Source organism: Babylonia areolata, chromosome 9, assembly GCF_041734735.1.
Source record: "Babylonia areolata isolate BAREFJ2019XMU chromosome 9, ASM4173473v1, whole genome shotgun sequence".
In the NCBI taxonomy this organism is placed as follows: domain Eukaryota; kingdom Metazoa; phylum Mollusca; class Gastropoda; order Neogastropoda; family Buccinidae; genus Babylonia; species Babylonia areolata.
Window position 1 is genome coordinate 24,897,718 of NC_134884.1, and position 14,031 is coordinate 24,911,748.

Here is a 14,031-nt window from a genome sequence, read left to right on the forward strand (position 1 = left end):
GATCCATGATGTGATGGCATTGAAGGTGGTTTTTGATGAACTCATTTCACTTTTCTTTTCATATGGTCTGATCATGTGAATCTTGGGGGCACGTTGTTGGGGAAGGGGGACAGGCAACCGTGGGCGTTGTTGTTGGCACTTTAGTGAATTTGTCTCGAACATTATCAGCCTGCATGCGTGCGTGTGACTGTGTGTGGAGTTTTGTAAGTACATATAGTGGTATTTACATACATGATATACAAATGTGTGTGTGTGCGTGCGTGTGTGTGTGCTCATACAGTGCATACATGTATGTGCCCGCTCGTTTACTGTTCAGTAGGCTAATGCTTATGTGAAAGGTAGAAGGACAGACCTTTGCAGCTGATTGTGATAAATTTATGAAATTAATTCACAATTTCTGTATGTTTGTCTGATAATCTATGTATCATTTTTCTGACGTGTACCAGCCTTTCCAAAAACATCTGTGAATATTTATTGTGAGTTAGTTTGTCTGTCTAAATTGTTTATTGTGAGTTAGTTTGTCTGTCTAAATGACATAGATAAAAATGAATGCATGCTTGCATAAGAGAGAGAGACAGACAGACTGACAGACAGAGACTGAGACCAGAGAGAGAGAGAGAGAGAACTGAATTGAGAGATAAAGAGAAAGAGGTGTGTGTGGGAGGGGAAATGAAGAGAGACTAGAGAGAGAGAGTGAGAGAGAGAGAGAGGGAAAGATAGAGAAAGAGACAGACAGATAAGGAGAAATTAATATATAAAGTTGTGATGTTTTCATGCTGTTTGATGGATACTGGGAATGATTTCCAGAGTTGTGAACCAGAAAAGGCAAGACTGGTTTTGTACAAGCCCTGTAGTACCAAAAGAGCTAAAAATATTCTTTTAAATTTGAGAATGGAACTGCTATGTTTGCACTTGTTCCAGAAGATCATGGAATCGATCATCAATACCATGATGCTATAAGCATATTTTCCTGTGTGAACAGCCCCCACCCCCATTTTACATGAATTTCTTGCCCATTTAACATTTACATCTGTTCAACTCTTTCATGCCATGTTATTTCACTTGAAAACAGCACACAATAGAATGCCCAAGCCTCAGATTACTTGGGAGTCAATGACCAAGGACTACATGTAAAAACAAATTTGGGTGCAGTGTATTAATCTTATCTAAAGCTTGTCTTTCAATAAGTGAATTTTTATGTTTACAGATTCATAAAAAAACAAAAAAAACTGCAGGTGATAATGTGGTTTGTGAACAAAAAAGTCATTACTCAATAAAGTTGCCATATGACATGGAAGAAATATGCATATTCCATTCATACCAAGGCATACATTAAGAGCATAAAAAAACCAAAAGAATTTCCCTGATTTTTTTATTTTATTTTTTTTTCTAGCCTGAAAAATCAGTCATATATTTGGAGAATGATCATCATATACTCGACATGCTGATTGTTATAACCTTTTGGTAATATAATATTTTCTAGTATGTTTTTAAATGTATCAGATGCAGATAAATGTTAACATTAAGCAAGAGTACTTTCAAGCAAAATTTGCTGTCACCAAGATGTTTGTAAACTTATTAAGCTGGAATGACTGCAACACAGAATAACCCCAAATCCATTCTTTCTATCCAAAAAAGACACATATTTACTGATTATGGTTTCATACAAGGAACAAGTTAGGATCATTAGAAAAGATAAAAATTTAAAAAAAGTGACAAAGATAAATACACGTTCACAATGGAATGCTTTCACCACCCACACAAATGAAAACTCATCAAATTTCAAAGAGCAATTAAACCATCACCACAAAGACCGACAAACATAGATAGTTTTCTTTTTAAGCCCGAAAGACATGGAACAGACTCTCTCACCTCTTTGTTGTGGCATGTTTGTCCAAACAGTATATACTTCTGTACATGTGGTATGCTTGACTATGTGTGCATACATTATGTATATCTACACAAACCCATGTATGAGCGAATGTGTGTGCAATGTAATGTATGAATGTGTGAGTAGGTGAGCAGGTATTTTCATATGTATGTTTGATTGTATGCCTGTACATCTGTATGTATGTATGTATGCTTGTATTATGTATGTATGCATGTATGCACTGTGTTTATTATGTGTATGGTTTGCTAGGTACATTTTCGTGTATGTTTTGTAACATTGCCATGATGTGTTATGTATTATTACTATTAAACAGGCACCTCGAGTAGTTTTCTAGATACAGTACTATGTAAATATCTATTATCATTTTTTTTCTCCTAACATTCTTGGCACACACTTGAAAAGAATGAGACAAGCTGACACTACTGTATCATTGATAAGTGGGACAGACCGACTCTTACTCTTTCACTGACACACATCACTTTGTTTCACAACAACAACCAGTTTTTTTTTTATATCATGGGTGCCAGAGTGGAATCTTGTCTCCAGTCTGCAATCCAAACACATGCAAGAACTTCCACTGGAGTGGGTTTTGCTCATGATGCTCACAATCTGCACAAACATGCAGTGTATGGAGTGGCATGGCCGGTGCTGTGCCTTGTTCTTAGGTGGTACATTATCTGGAGTGTGGTATTTGCTGCCGTGGTCAGTCTGTATGTTCTGTGCACAGACTCAGCTCTTTGTGTGTGTGTGTGTGTGTGTGTGTGTGTGTGTGTGTGTGTGAGCATGTGTCAAACTACAGTAATTTTACCACCTTTTTAACAAGGGCGTTTCAGGAATGGTGGGATCTAATATTCCCACCCTCTTACACAAAGAAGACAAAGCATTATTTCTGGGTCAATCACAGTGTGCAGGTAGTTCAACCCCAAAGTTTAGTTAGCAACACCCCCCCCCCCCCCCCCCCCCCAAAAAAAAAAACAAACAAAAAAAAAACAAAAAAAAACCCCAGTTCTATAAGATCCATAAATTATATAAAAATATATGAAACATTCCTCATCGAGAAACAATGTTTACTGGGAAAGAATAGCTGTCATATCACTTCTGAAATTATAAATTTTACATCAGCAGATTCCACAACAAATCAAAATAATATAACTTTTGAAAAAAAACAAAACATTCAGCTACTCAGTCACTGGCAAGTTATCTCTTATTGTCTTTCTACAAGGCTTATAATAACATAAATAGTTATCTCAGTTTGTTTTTTTTCTTAAAAAAAAATATAATAATTTACTGTGAATTTTTTATTTGGCAAACATGCTTTGTATTCTTACACAAAAAATGGCTACTGCAAACAAATACCTTGACGAATGATTTTTTTTTTTTTTTTTTTTAAAGATTTTGTATGAAAAGACAAAAATCTGTCAATAGGCTATTAGCATATGTTTCATATACAATCAAAAATTAATCCTTCAAAAACAACAATACCCTGTTTCCAATTGTAATATAATTTTTTTGGTTATCACAGAGGTAAAAATCTATGGCTTAGGGAGAAGTGAAGGGGGGGGGGAGGGGTGTGTGTGATTTATTCATACAATTTAAATGGGCTCCAAACATCTCAATACAATCACTGCCACTGGCTCTTTGTGAACACTGCCATACATCTGAAATAACATTTTTGTCCAAAAAAAAAAAATCATAAAAAAGGAAATTGTGATCAATGTTAATTTTTTTGAAATGGCACTTAAGCACAGCTTATTGGGTGGTTTCCTCTATCTATAAATTAAAGCACTGAAATCAACTGAGCTTAAACCAGTTGAGATTTCAAAACGTGTCTCCTAAATAGGTAATAAAGTAACTTGTCAATCCACAAATGTTCACGATCCATTTCTCATTAAAGTTAAGCATTCTATCAAAAATAATTTTTTAAAAAGAAAAAAAGAAACAGCATCTTTAGATCTGATGTCACTGGAAGTTGAAATGGTAAAAGGTCAACAAGATAACATTGGACAGATCTTTAACCACTGGAGCACGAAAAGGCGTTGAAAAATCCAAAAGAAAAGGAGGTATAAATTTGTGCTACACACATTGCCTGAGATTTCCATTTCCATTGTAGTAAACAACAGTCATGTGGTATGATTTGACATTCAAAAACTACAAGCAAAGAAACAAACAAAAAGACCCATAAAACTAATTTTCAAATATCATATGATTGGTGTATGTAATCTTGCATCATATGGTGTACCATAATTTTTGGCACCGTAGGCACTGCAGTGCATACGGCACACCCCTAAAATTGGAAGCAAAAAGTTATTTTGAACATGTATAAGGCGCACACATCCGATATGGTGCATCTGCCATAAAGTGAAAGTTCTCCATTATGGCTCTGCTAATAGTGGATGCTGGTTTCTGAGTAGTGACATAATCTTCGGAATATTGATTCAGAATACAGCTTGTTTTCATCTGTTCTGTTACTCTATTTGTCTGCTCTTTTACTGTTGCTTTTTCTTGGTGCTTTTAAAAAAATGATTTTTTTTCAAACAATTTTACAGCCTTCAGATGAATTATACTGTTGTGAAGCCCCACTTCATTTACTTGTTCAATCAGAATCCAGTCTGCTTCCCCAGGCTTTTAGTCCAGTCCACCATTTAGCTTTGCATTCTGCTTTCAAACAACAATCAGTTCACTTCTGATTTCTCGACTTTCTCTACACCATAAATTTATGATAGCTTTTTGTTGATGGCCTAAGGGGTAACTGTGATAACAGTCAGCTGAAATCTGGTGTAATATTGATTTGGTTTACATTATTTTGATAGAATGGTAAACATGAAACATGTCCAATATTGAAGGGTTGCTGATCAGTGTAATCATGAGCATGTATTATGATCTTTGATGTTGTCATATACTGAGTTTGTTGTGTCAGGTGGCACCAAGTGGTGGTCATTATTTAGTTTTTGGACACAGATATGGCACACACAGCCTATAAGATGCAGGGTTTAGTTTTGAGTTAAAAAAAAGAAAAGAAAAAAAAAAGTAGTAACTTGTAGGCTGAAAATTACGGTAATCTTGATAAAGAAAACATCAAACTCAAAAGTTATTTGGTGTAATCTTGATAAAGAAAACATGAACATGAAACTCTGTTTTGGTGTAATCTTGACAGGAAAACATCAACATCAAACATTAATTCATGTAACCCTGATAAAGAAAATATCAACATCAAACACTTTTTGGTGTAATCTTGATAAAGATAATATAAACATCAAACACTGTTTCAGGTGAATCTTGACAAAGAAAACATCAACATCAAACATTTTTTATTTCATGTAATATTGATAAAGATAATATCAACCTCTAATAGTAATACAAACATTATTTGGTGTAATCCTCATAATGAAAACATCAACCTCAAACATCTTTTGGTGTAAACCTGATAATTAAAAAATCAGCCTCTAACATTATTTGGTGTCATCTTGATAAAGAAAATATCAACCTCAGACATCATTTTGGTAATCTTGGTAGAGAAAATATCAACCTCAAACATTGTGACGATTATCTTATGCAATCTTGACTAAAGTATCAAAACTAACATTAAAGATTGTGTGAAACTGGCAAGAAATCTACCCTAACAAACATGTATGAGATACACAGAAAGAGAGCAAAAAGACAAATCATTTCAGGTAATATTTATCACATTCTGATTCAGCCTGAAAGTGTTGTTTATACGATAGGATCGCCGAAATGACAGTCAGTCTCAATGCCAAGGTTGTAGAGGTTCCCCTGACCACCTTTGTACAGGCTGGTGACCAGCTTGGCCCAGCCTTCTTCACCCTGCACACACACACACACACACACACAGAGTGATGATATAATAATAATAATAGTATTGATCAATAATAATGATTAAAAAATAACATCAGTGCTTTTGTAGTAGAGTGCTTATTTAAATTATATACTAGGACCTCTGTAACAAAACACAAATTATACTTTTTAATATTTTAAAAAATAGGCACATAATGACATACATGCACATGTCCACAGTCTCACGCACATACTCATATTTCACAGTGTATAATTTGTTTTTTGTTTTTTTTCCAACTTCAGCATTGGGTAGGTTATTTGGGCCAACCAGCTGTTGGGTTAATGTATAGATCAGGCATCTGTTCCCCAAACACCAACACTTTTTTTGTTTGTTTGTTTTTTGTCCAAGGATATGTGGTGCTGTGTATAAGGGTCAGACTACACACTTTAATGCCTCCTTGAAAGTGACACCCTTCTAAGCCCCCAAAGTAGTTTTCATTCTACAAGGCACAGAAAGGAGCATCATTAAAAAATACTTTTTTTTTTTTTTTTTTTTTAATAGGCAACGACTTTATTGTTGGTGATGGGGAAAAAAACCTAATGTGTACATCTAACTGTCAAGTTTAGCAACAATTCTTGCACCTCTTTTCAGTTCTTATGTTCTGGCACAAATGACACTGCGCATTGCATAATCAATCACATGAACAAATGAGGTTCACTAATGACGGTTTCTGGTTTTTATCAAGAAATACTGAAGTCAATAAAAAATGCAACACATAGAATTGAGAAAAAAAAATCTTTTTGTAAAGATTCATTTATAAAAAAAAAAAACTAAAAAAATTAAAAAAAACACACAACAGTATGCTATAATTATAAACAAGCTGGCCTGTTACTGTTATGAAAACCATGACAGACCAGTGAGCCATGCCAAAGCATGTGTGAATTGAATATGTTTTTGTATGCTGCAAGACTCTGCTTTTCATTCCCTCAGATTTTTAAAATCATTTTTGACTCCCTTGTTTTGTTTTGTTTTGTTTTCTTTTAGAACAGCTGTTAACAGTTTGCTTGTTTTTTTCAAAACTAGTTTCGCAAATATTATCAATTATCATTATTGTTTTCTTTACTGAATGATTTACTTTTCACAAATGATACTTTTTTTCAACAGCAACAGCATCCATATCAAAAATACTTCTTACATATGCAAAAAAAAAAAGAATAAAAAAAAGACATCAGCAATTGACAAAAAAATAAAATAAAGAAAAGAAAAACAAAATAAAAAGAAAGAATGAAAGAAAGGAAAGAAAGCACGGCACACAGAAAGCACGGCACACAGAAAGAACAACTCACCCATGGCTCCCCCCAGCTGTTGCGCATGATCCAGTACTCCACACCTTCCTCCGTCACCCCCCAGCCGGCCACAGACACGATATGGTTGATCTGTCACACACACACATCACACCGGGTCACATCAGGTGATGATTTCCTCTCAGAACACACATATGTACCCTTGCCAAAAGCAAGTACTGTCAGGTAATGGTCGATCTGTCATGCACACATCAAACTAGCAGATCAGGCTATGACTTCCCTTCAAAACACACCTACCATTCAGCCATTGCCTAATGCAAATGCTGTCATGTTGTGGTTGATCTGTCATGCAGACATCAAATCAGCAGATCAGGTGATGGTTTCTCTCCAAAACACACCTACCATGGCCAAATGCAAATGTTGCAATGTTAGTATTGTTACTGTTGATCTGTATTGCACACATAAAACCAAGTCGAATCAAGTGAAGATTTCCTTCTGGAACACAACTATTGCCAAAATGTGACATTGGTTGTCTTTTTTTTTTTTTTGCTTCTTAAACAGAATGCCATTCTAATAACCCATCATGCAAATGAAATGTGCAAAAGGAGGCATGTGTCTCTAGGGTTAGCTTGTTTCGGACTTTCCTGCCGATGCAGGCACACTTGTTATTGAAACAATGTTGTTGTGCTTCTTTGTTTTGTGTTTGTTTCAATTTTGCTGCCTCCTTTTCCAGGCCCTCTCAGTGGCACCACTCTTCTGTTGCTCACTTTGGATCACCCACCAGGACTGGGTGTCATGAACAAAAAAAAAAAAAAAAAAGAAAGTGTGTATGTTGTGTGTGTGTGTGTGTGTGTGTGTGTGTGTGTGCGTGCGAGTGTGTGAATGTGAATGAGTGTGTTTGTGCATATGAGAGATACAGAGGCAGAGAGAGGACAGACAGAAACAGTGGCAGACAGATGTTGGGACAGAAGATGAAGATGTGTGCCATGTGTTCACGCGTTCGCATGCATGTGTGTGCGTGTGCATGTCTGTGTAACACTGTAAAAGTGCATGAATGTGCACAAGTGCTTGAATCAGAACTTTTTCACAGTCATAAATTTGACAAGAGAACTAACCTCAAGAAAGAGAGCGGGACAACATGGGGGGAAAATGGCTGGCACAAAGCTCCAGAGAGCTGAGGGACAAGCACAGCGACAGGCAGCTTCAAATTACCAGTTCAAAGTGAACATGCCTGTTTATTTTCTTCCTTGCACCGTCAGCCAGGTGACCACAGGCATGTATACAGTGTACTTGTCTAACAGTGTACTCGTCTAACCTTCTGGCTGAACTGGAATGTGATCCTCACAGGTGTCACCCCCAGAACCCCCTTACTTGGGGCAGCAACAAAAGTGTTGGTTTCTTCTGTTGCTGTTTCATAACAAAGATTTTTTTTCTGTACCAGCTTGTTAGCCCTGTGACCAACCCCTGGAGGACATGCAAGGCCCCCATTCTAACTCTCTCCCTCTCTCTCTCTCTCTATATATATATTCTATTCCTGCCCAGCTCATGTAGTGTGAAAGAATCAATTCAAGGTGAATCACGCAAGGAGGGCTGCAGGAGTGTGACAGGAAGGAAGGAATGGTGGGAGGAGGAAGAAGTGGAAGGAGAGAAAAAGAGAGAATCTATGGGGTTTGAGCAGAAGAGTAAGGGGAGCAAGGGACACAACTCTTCTGCTGAGTACACAAACACAACTCACAAGGGACTGAATTTGTGTAATTCCAATGCATCCGATGTGAAAGTGCGTGATGAATTTGTCATTTCTGGTTTTTCCTTGTTCTAGCAGCAGATATGGTTAATTATCTCAGAAACTTATTTTTTTCAACTGATAAAATAAAACATTCAGAACCTCACCCCTGGACTCTCGATGTACTCAGTGTAGACTCCACCAGTGTAGTTCTCAAATCGGTCAGTTGCCTCGATCCCACAACTTAAAACAGAAGGAACACAAAATATCAAAATGACAACAACAGCAACTTGGATAGTAGGCTGACCAGCCATATCTAGGCATATATCCCATAGTTTTGCTTTGAATTTGATTAATTAGCATGTGCAGTAAAACATACCTTGCACTTTTAATATAAAAGGAAATTTTCTTCCTAAAATTACATTTAAGTAACATACTTACTGTGACCCACTAGTGCAGACTCCGGCAGGTGTCTGATTCCTGTCCTGTGCAAACTACTACCCGCCTATGCGGAGAAAACTAAAGTAGCTACAGCTGGTGACCTCCCGAAGTAGGTTACCTCCCCTGTGCATCCCTGACTAGCGCCCTCTTTTTCCAGCAGCCACCTTGACTCCTGATCCTGCGCTCTTCATACAGCTAAGTCTTTTTCGTATTTCTGTCTGTCTATCGATTCTTTGGCACTCATGTTTTGTATCTGATGAAGACCTGTATCAGGTCACAAACTTACTTAGCTTGTTTGGCCAATCGAGCTAAAATTATGGCGCAGTCTCAATCGTAAGGGCCCTCTACCTCGGGTTCTCTCAACAATAGGTACAGGTACAGTATTTGGGGCAGAAATTAAGCCTTGCGTCATTAATAGTCCTTTTGATATTAAGTGCAATGAAATATTTAGCACTGCTAAGTTGTCACCTTATGTTACCTTTTCCGCACAAAAAAACTGCAACATATTTCAATTTTTTCAATTATGGCATAAATGACCATAGTTACAAGAGTTGACTTAATGTCCTAGTAGGTTTTCTGCTCTTGTTCCAGATCAATTTATTCGTAACACTAAGAGGCTCAAGTTCATCACCAAGTAAAGGCTAAAACAGGGTCCCTGGTAGCACAGTTTTGATTTGATAGAACTGCAAAAGCCAAAAACATTTACGTAAATCGACCTTTGGTCAGCCTAAAAAGAAGTGCAGTGCCAGAGGATATCATAGTGACATTTTGTCACCTTAAGAGCAATCTATATTAGTATAATTATAAATATGCATATATATCATATGCCATTAGACAGAAATTTATCATGATTTCAACAGGTTTAAAAAAAAAAAGAAGAAGAAAATGTACTCCTTTACTGAAATTTCACATAAGAAACCACAACAAAACAAGGGAGCAAAAAGAACTGAAGAGTGGATACAGCCACTGGACTGATTCAACTGAGAGATCACCTGATTGGGCCGTTGAGGGCAATCTCTGCCATCATTTTCTCACGGCCAGAACATGCACCCCAAGTGGAGACCTTCCACGCCTTGAAGTTCTGGATGGAGTAGCAGCTGTCTGGGGTGCAGGAGCCACACCTGTTGAAGGGGTCGCAGGCTGCAGACACAGACACCAACGTTTAAATCAGTAGCATCCACCACACGCTAACCTGCATTCCCAACCAAATACTCACTCAGACGCTCACACACACTCATACCTCTGGGCTCAAACCACCCACCCGTCTGATTGCCTGAGACAACTTAACCTTCTGGCGGACAAGCAGAAGTACTCTCTTCACTTATCTGCTGGGCAACCATTTTTTGACTGTGTCCGTGAAAGGGTGAGTGAGCGGTTAGCTTCACTGCAGACTGATCGCACTTCCCTTTTTACCTTTCTAGTTAACTGTTAACACCTCCTTTCCTGCCCGCCAACATGGTTTACACCATTTTTCTTTCCCTGTAACTCATGCATGACTTATTTAATGAATCATGTCTACTGACTTGCCATCACACTACTGGTGGTTACTTTTATTAAGCACCCTTTTGCTTTGGTAGATTAAGTAGGGTAAGTAGAAATTTGGGGGGACAAAGTAGATTTATTTTCAATTCTATTCACTCGTCCCCAGGACATCTAAAAATTCATAACACACTCGCATGCATGACCTCATACAAACAGCACAAACCTAATGGTTGAGGAATTAATCCAAACTAAACTGAAAAGAACCTGACCAAACTAAAAGAAAAAGTCAGATCCATCATCAAACTCACACACGGTCAGATTCTATTATGAGCTATCTTCAATTCAATATGGTAATAACCACATGATCGAAAAAAAGCTCAAACATGTGGTGAGCCAAGAGTGGAGATTTACTGAATCTATGACTCATAGTCATAGTATGTCCTAAACATAAGAGTGCAGATAAGCTACTAAAGAACTACTACCGGTACTAGTGTTGTTGTTTGGTGGTGTTTTTTTGTTGTTTTTTTAATATCCTTCATCAATCATGTGCACATCTATCTATCTATCTATTATCTTCAATCTTAGAATCTATCTATCTTAATATTTATGTATGTATGTATGTATGTATCTATCTTCATACATTACTGGGTTCTTAAGATTACTTAATTAAAACACAAACATTTTACAAATTTTTGACACTTCTTGTGTCTGTATTTGTATTACTCTTTTTGTCACAACAGATTTCTCTGAGTGAGATTCGGGCTGCTCTCCCCAGGGACAGCGCATCACTACACTGACAGCGCCACCCATTTTGTAATTTTTTTTTCTGCCTGCAATTTTATTTGCTTTCCTATCGAAGTGGATTTTTCTACAGAATTTTGCTAGGGACAACCCTTTGTTGCCGTTGGTTCTTTCACGTGCGCTAAATGCATAATGCACATAGGACCTCAGTTTATTGTCTTATCGGAATGACTAGTGTCCAGACCACCACTCAAGGTCTAGTGGAAGGGGAGAAAATACTGGCGACTGCCGGTGTAATTCGAACCAGTGCACTCAGATTCTCTCACTTCCTATGTGGACAAGTTACCTCCAGGCCAACTCTTCCTTATAAAAAAAAAAAAAAAAAAAAAAAAAAAAACACATGAGCACAGCCAAATTCCTTGTAAAACCTGCACCTATGGTCTGGAAATGTACAGTCCCCAAACCATCAGTACCAACCTTGGTTTTTGGCCTGGTAGTTATTGCAGGTCTCATCAGGAATTCCCTTGACCTTAGCGTACTGATACACTCCCGTATCATCACCCCCATCGCAGGAGCCAGCTCCCCCGCAGTCGATGACATCCTGGACAGACAGGTAGGCAGAGGGCCAAGCCCCTCCCCGCTTGATGTTGATCCGGTCTGCCAGAGCGCTGGTGGAGCCCATCGCCCAGCATGATCCGCAATCTGTGTCCACAGGATTGAAAACAACTGAGAATTTCTCATCGTTAACTTGTAATGCCAGAGTTGTGAAAACCCCTACACACCCTCTCCCCCATCCCCCACACCCCCTCCACCACACTCCACCCGAAAAAACCTAAAGGGCTTGGGGCAAACTTTGTGAATTTCAATTTCCATGTGGCGTCAAACAAAGTGCAAAAACTGGTCCAAATATATGAACAATTGCATAATACATGCAAGTGCGCACATCACCACATCTGCTGCCAGACCCTTATTACATATCAAACCCAACAGGCTGGTCAGGCCTTGAGAACACAAGATATTTTCAATGTGCAATGCCTTTACTTAGATCTGAAAAATTATCATACTGTATTAACTATAGAAGACTAAGGCAAGCTGAAATAGCACACACAACATTAATTACATCACCTTCAAAACACAAAAACAACAAACAAATGAAACGAAATAAATATAAAAGGAAACCACAGAGTAAATTTTTTACAGTAGACCACTCCACAGAACTTACATTGAGGAATGTGCTGGTTACGGGTGGTGCTGGCATAGTTTGTTCCATTGACATTTCTCCAGTCCAGACGTTTGGGCAGTGAGTTAAAGTCAAAACCTGGTAGTTCATATGGCCGTAGAGATCTGATAAGAAAAGGAGATAAAAAAACAAAAACATGCAACAATATAATCATGAATTTGTCATCTGAATAAAAAGAATATTTCTATTGACAAATCTATGACGATTCTGGTATCGTCATTTAGTTTTACTAGTTTCAGTATGAATTGTGCATGTATATATTATATACATTTACAGATGACCTATGTTTTGAGTGTTCTTTTTTTTGGTTGTTTGTTGTTTTATGTTTGTTTGTTTTTGGTCTCCTCTTTTCATCTGTAAAGTGAAATGCATGCTGACTGATGATTATACTCTTTCTTAAACTTTTTAGACTTAGAGTCTCTGAATTACTCTTTTTTCTACATACATATAATACCCAAGATAAACTAAACTCCTAGAACTGAAACTGCACTGATTTCAACATCTTATTGTTATTGCTATACTGAGTTATACTATAGTCATACTTGAAACTGAATAGTGCTCCTAAAACAAAAGAATGTTCAATATGCCAGTCATACAACAAACTTACAAAGGTATTCATAGTAATGATAGAACTTTACTGGATAGTGACACTGACAGACAAAACCATCAGTTTAAGATTTTGTTTTGTCCATGATCTCTGTATCAGTGTATGTGGGTTGTTTTTTTTAAATCCATGTATTTATATATATATATATATATATATAGAGAGAGAGAGAGAGAGAGAGAGAGAGAGAATAGTTTACATTTCACTTGCTCACTTGAGATAGAAATGGCTTAAGTTATGGCAACAAAACGTTTGGTTTTGTCTACTTTCAAGAAATTTGTTACTGAAATATAGAATTATTTCATTAAGGCTGTGTGAGATTACAAACATATATTAAATTGCACGGTGTTGATCTGTACGTCTGTGTGCGTGTGTGAGTGAAGTTGCTTGGATTTTGCACTATGTGTATGACTCATCTCATGTGTCGAGTATTAATTATGAGTTTTCAACTTAATTACTTTTTGTCATTTTTAAAGCAGTTAAGTATCTTCGATACTTAAACAGAAAATCCTTAGATGACTAGTGTTTTTGTTCAAAATCAATCTGGTGTCATGTGATTGTTGGTCGCGCCCTCGACATTGGACCGACCACTGATCATGACGATGCTGTTTCGGTTGGGTTTTTGTTACGTAAGGAAACTTCAGTGACTTTCACTTTCCAACATCCACATGTACAAACCAGCTTAATTCTAATTTTTGTCTCACAATCTTGCCAACAGACTGAGGTTGACTAATTACGTTTGTTCACTTGCTCACCTTTCTGGGTAATTCCGTGGTGTGGAGCGAACCAAGCACGGTCCGAATTTCCTCGCG

General features: G+C 37.4%; 1 protein-coding gene across 1 annotated transcript in view; it reads right to left on the minus strand.

Moving 5' to 3' along the window:
* Positions 1–1,473: 1,473 nt before the first annotated feature.
* LOC143286157 (cathepsin Z-like) overlaps positions 1,474–14,031 on the minus strand; it is a 12,779-nt gene continuing 221 nt past the window's right edge. The window contains exons 1-7 of the mRNA XM_076593762.1: positions 13,975–14,031; positions 12,598–12,719; positions 11,853–12,077; positions 10,145–10,292; positions 8,879–8,954; positions 7,031–7,120; positions 1,474–5,713 (exon numbers count right to left, since the gene is read on the minus strand). The exon at positions 13,975–14,031 is cut by the window's right edge and continues 221 nt beyond it. Coding sequence (XP_076449877.1) covers positions 5,603–5,713; positions 7,031–7,120; positions 8,879–8,954; positions 10,145–10,292; positions 11,853–12,077; positions 12,598–12,719; positions 13,975–14,031 — 829 coding nt within the window. The 3' untranslated portion in view covers positions 1,474–5,602. The remainder of the gene's footprint in view (positions 5,714–7,030; positions 7,121–8,878; positions 8,955–10,144; positions 10,293–11,852; positions 12,078–12,597; positions 12,720–13,974) is intronic.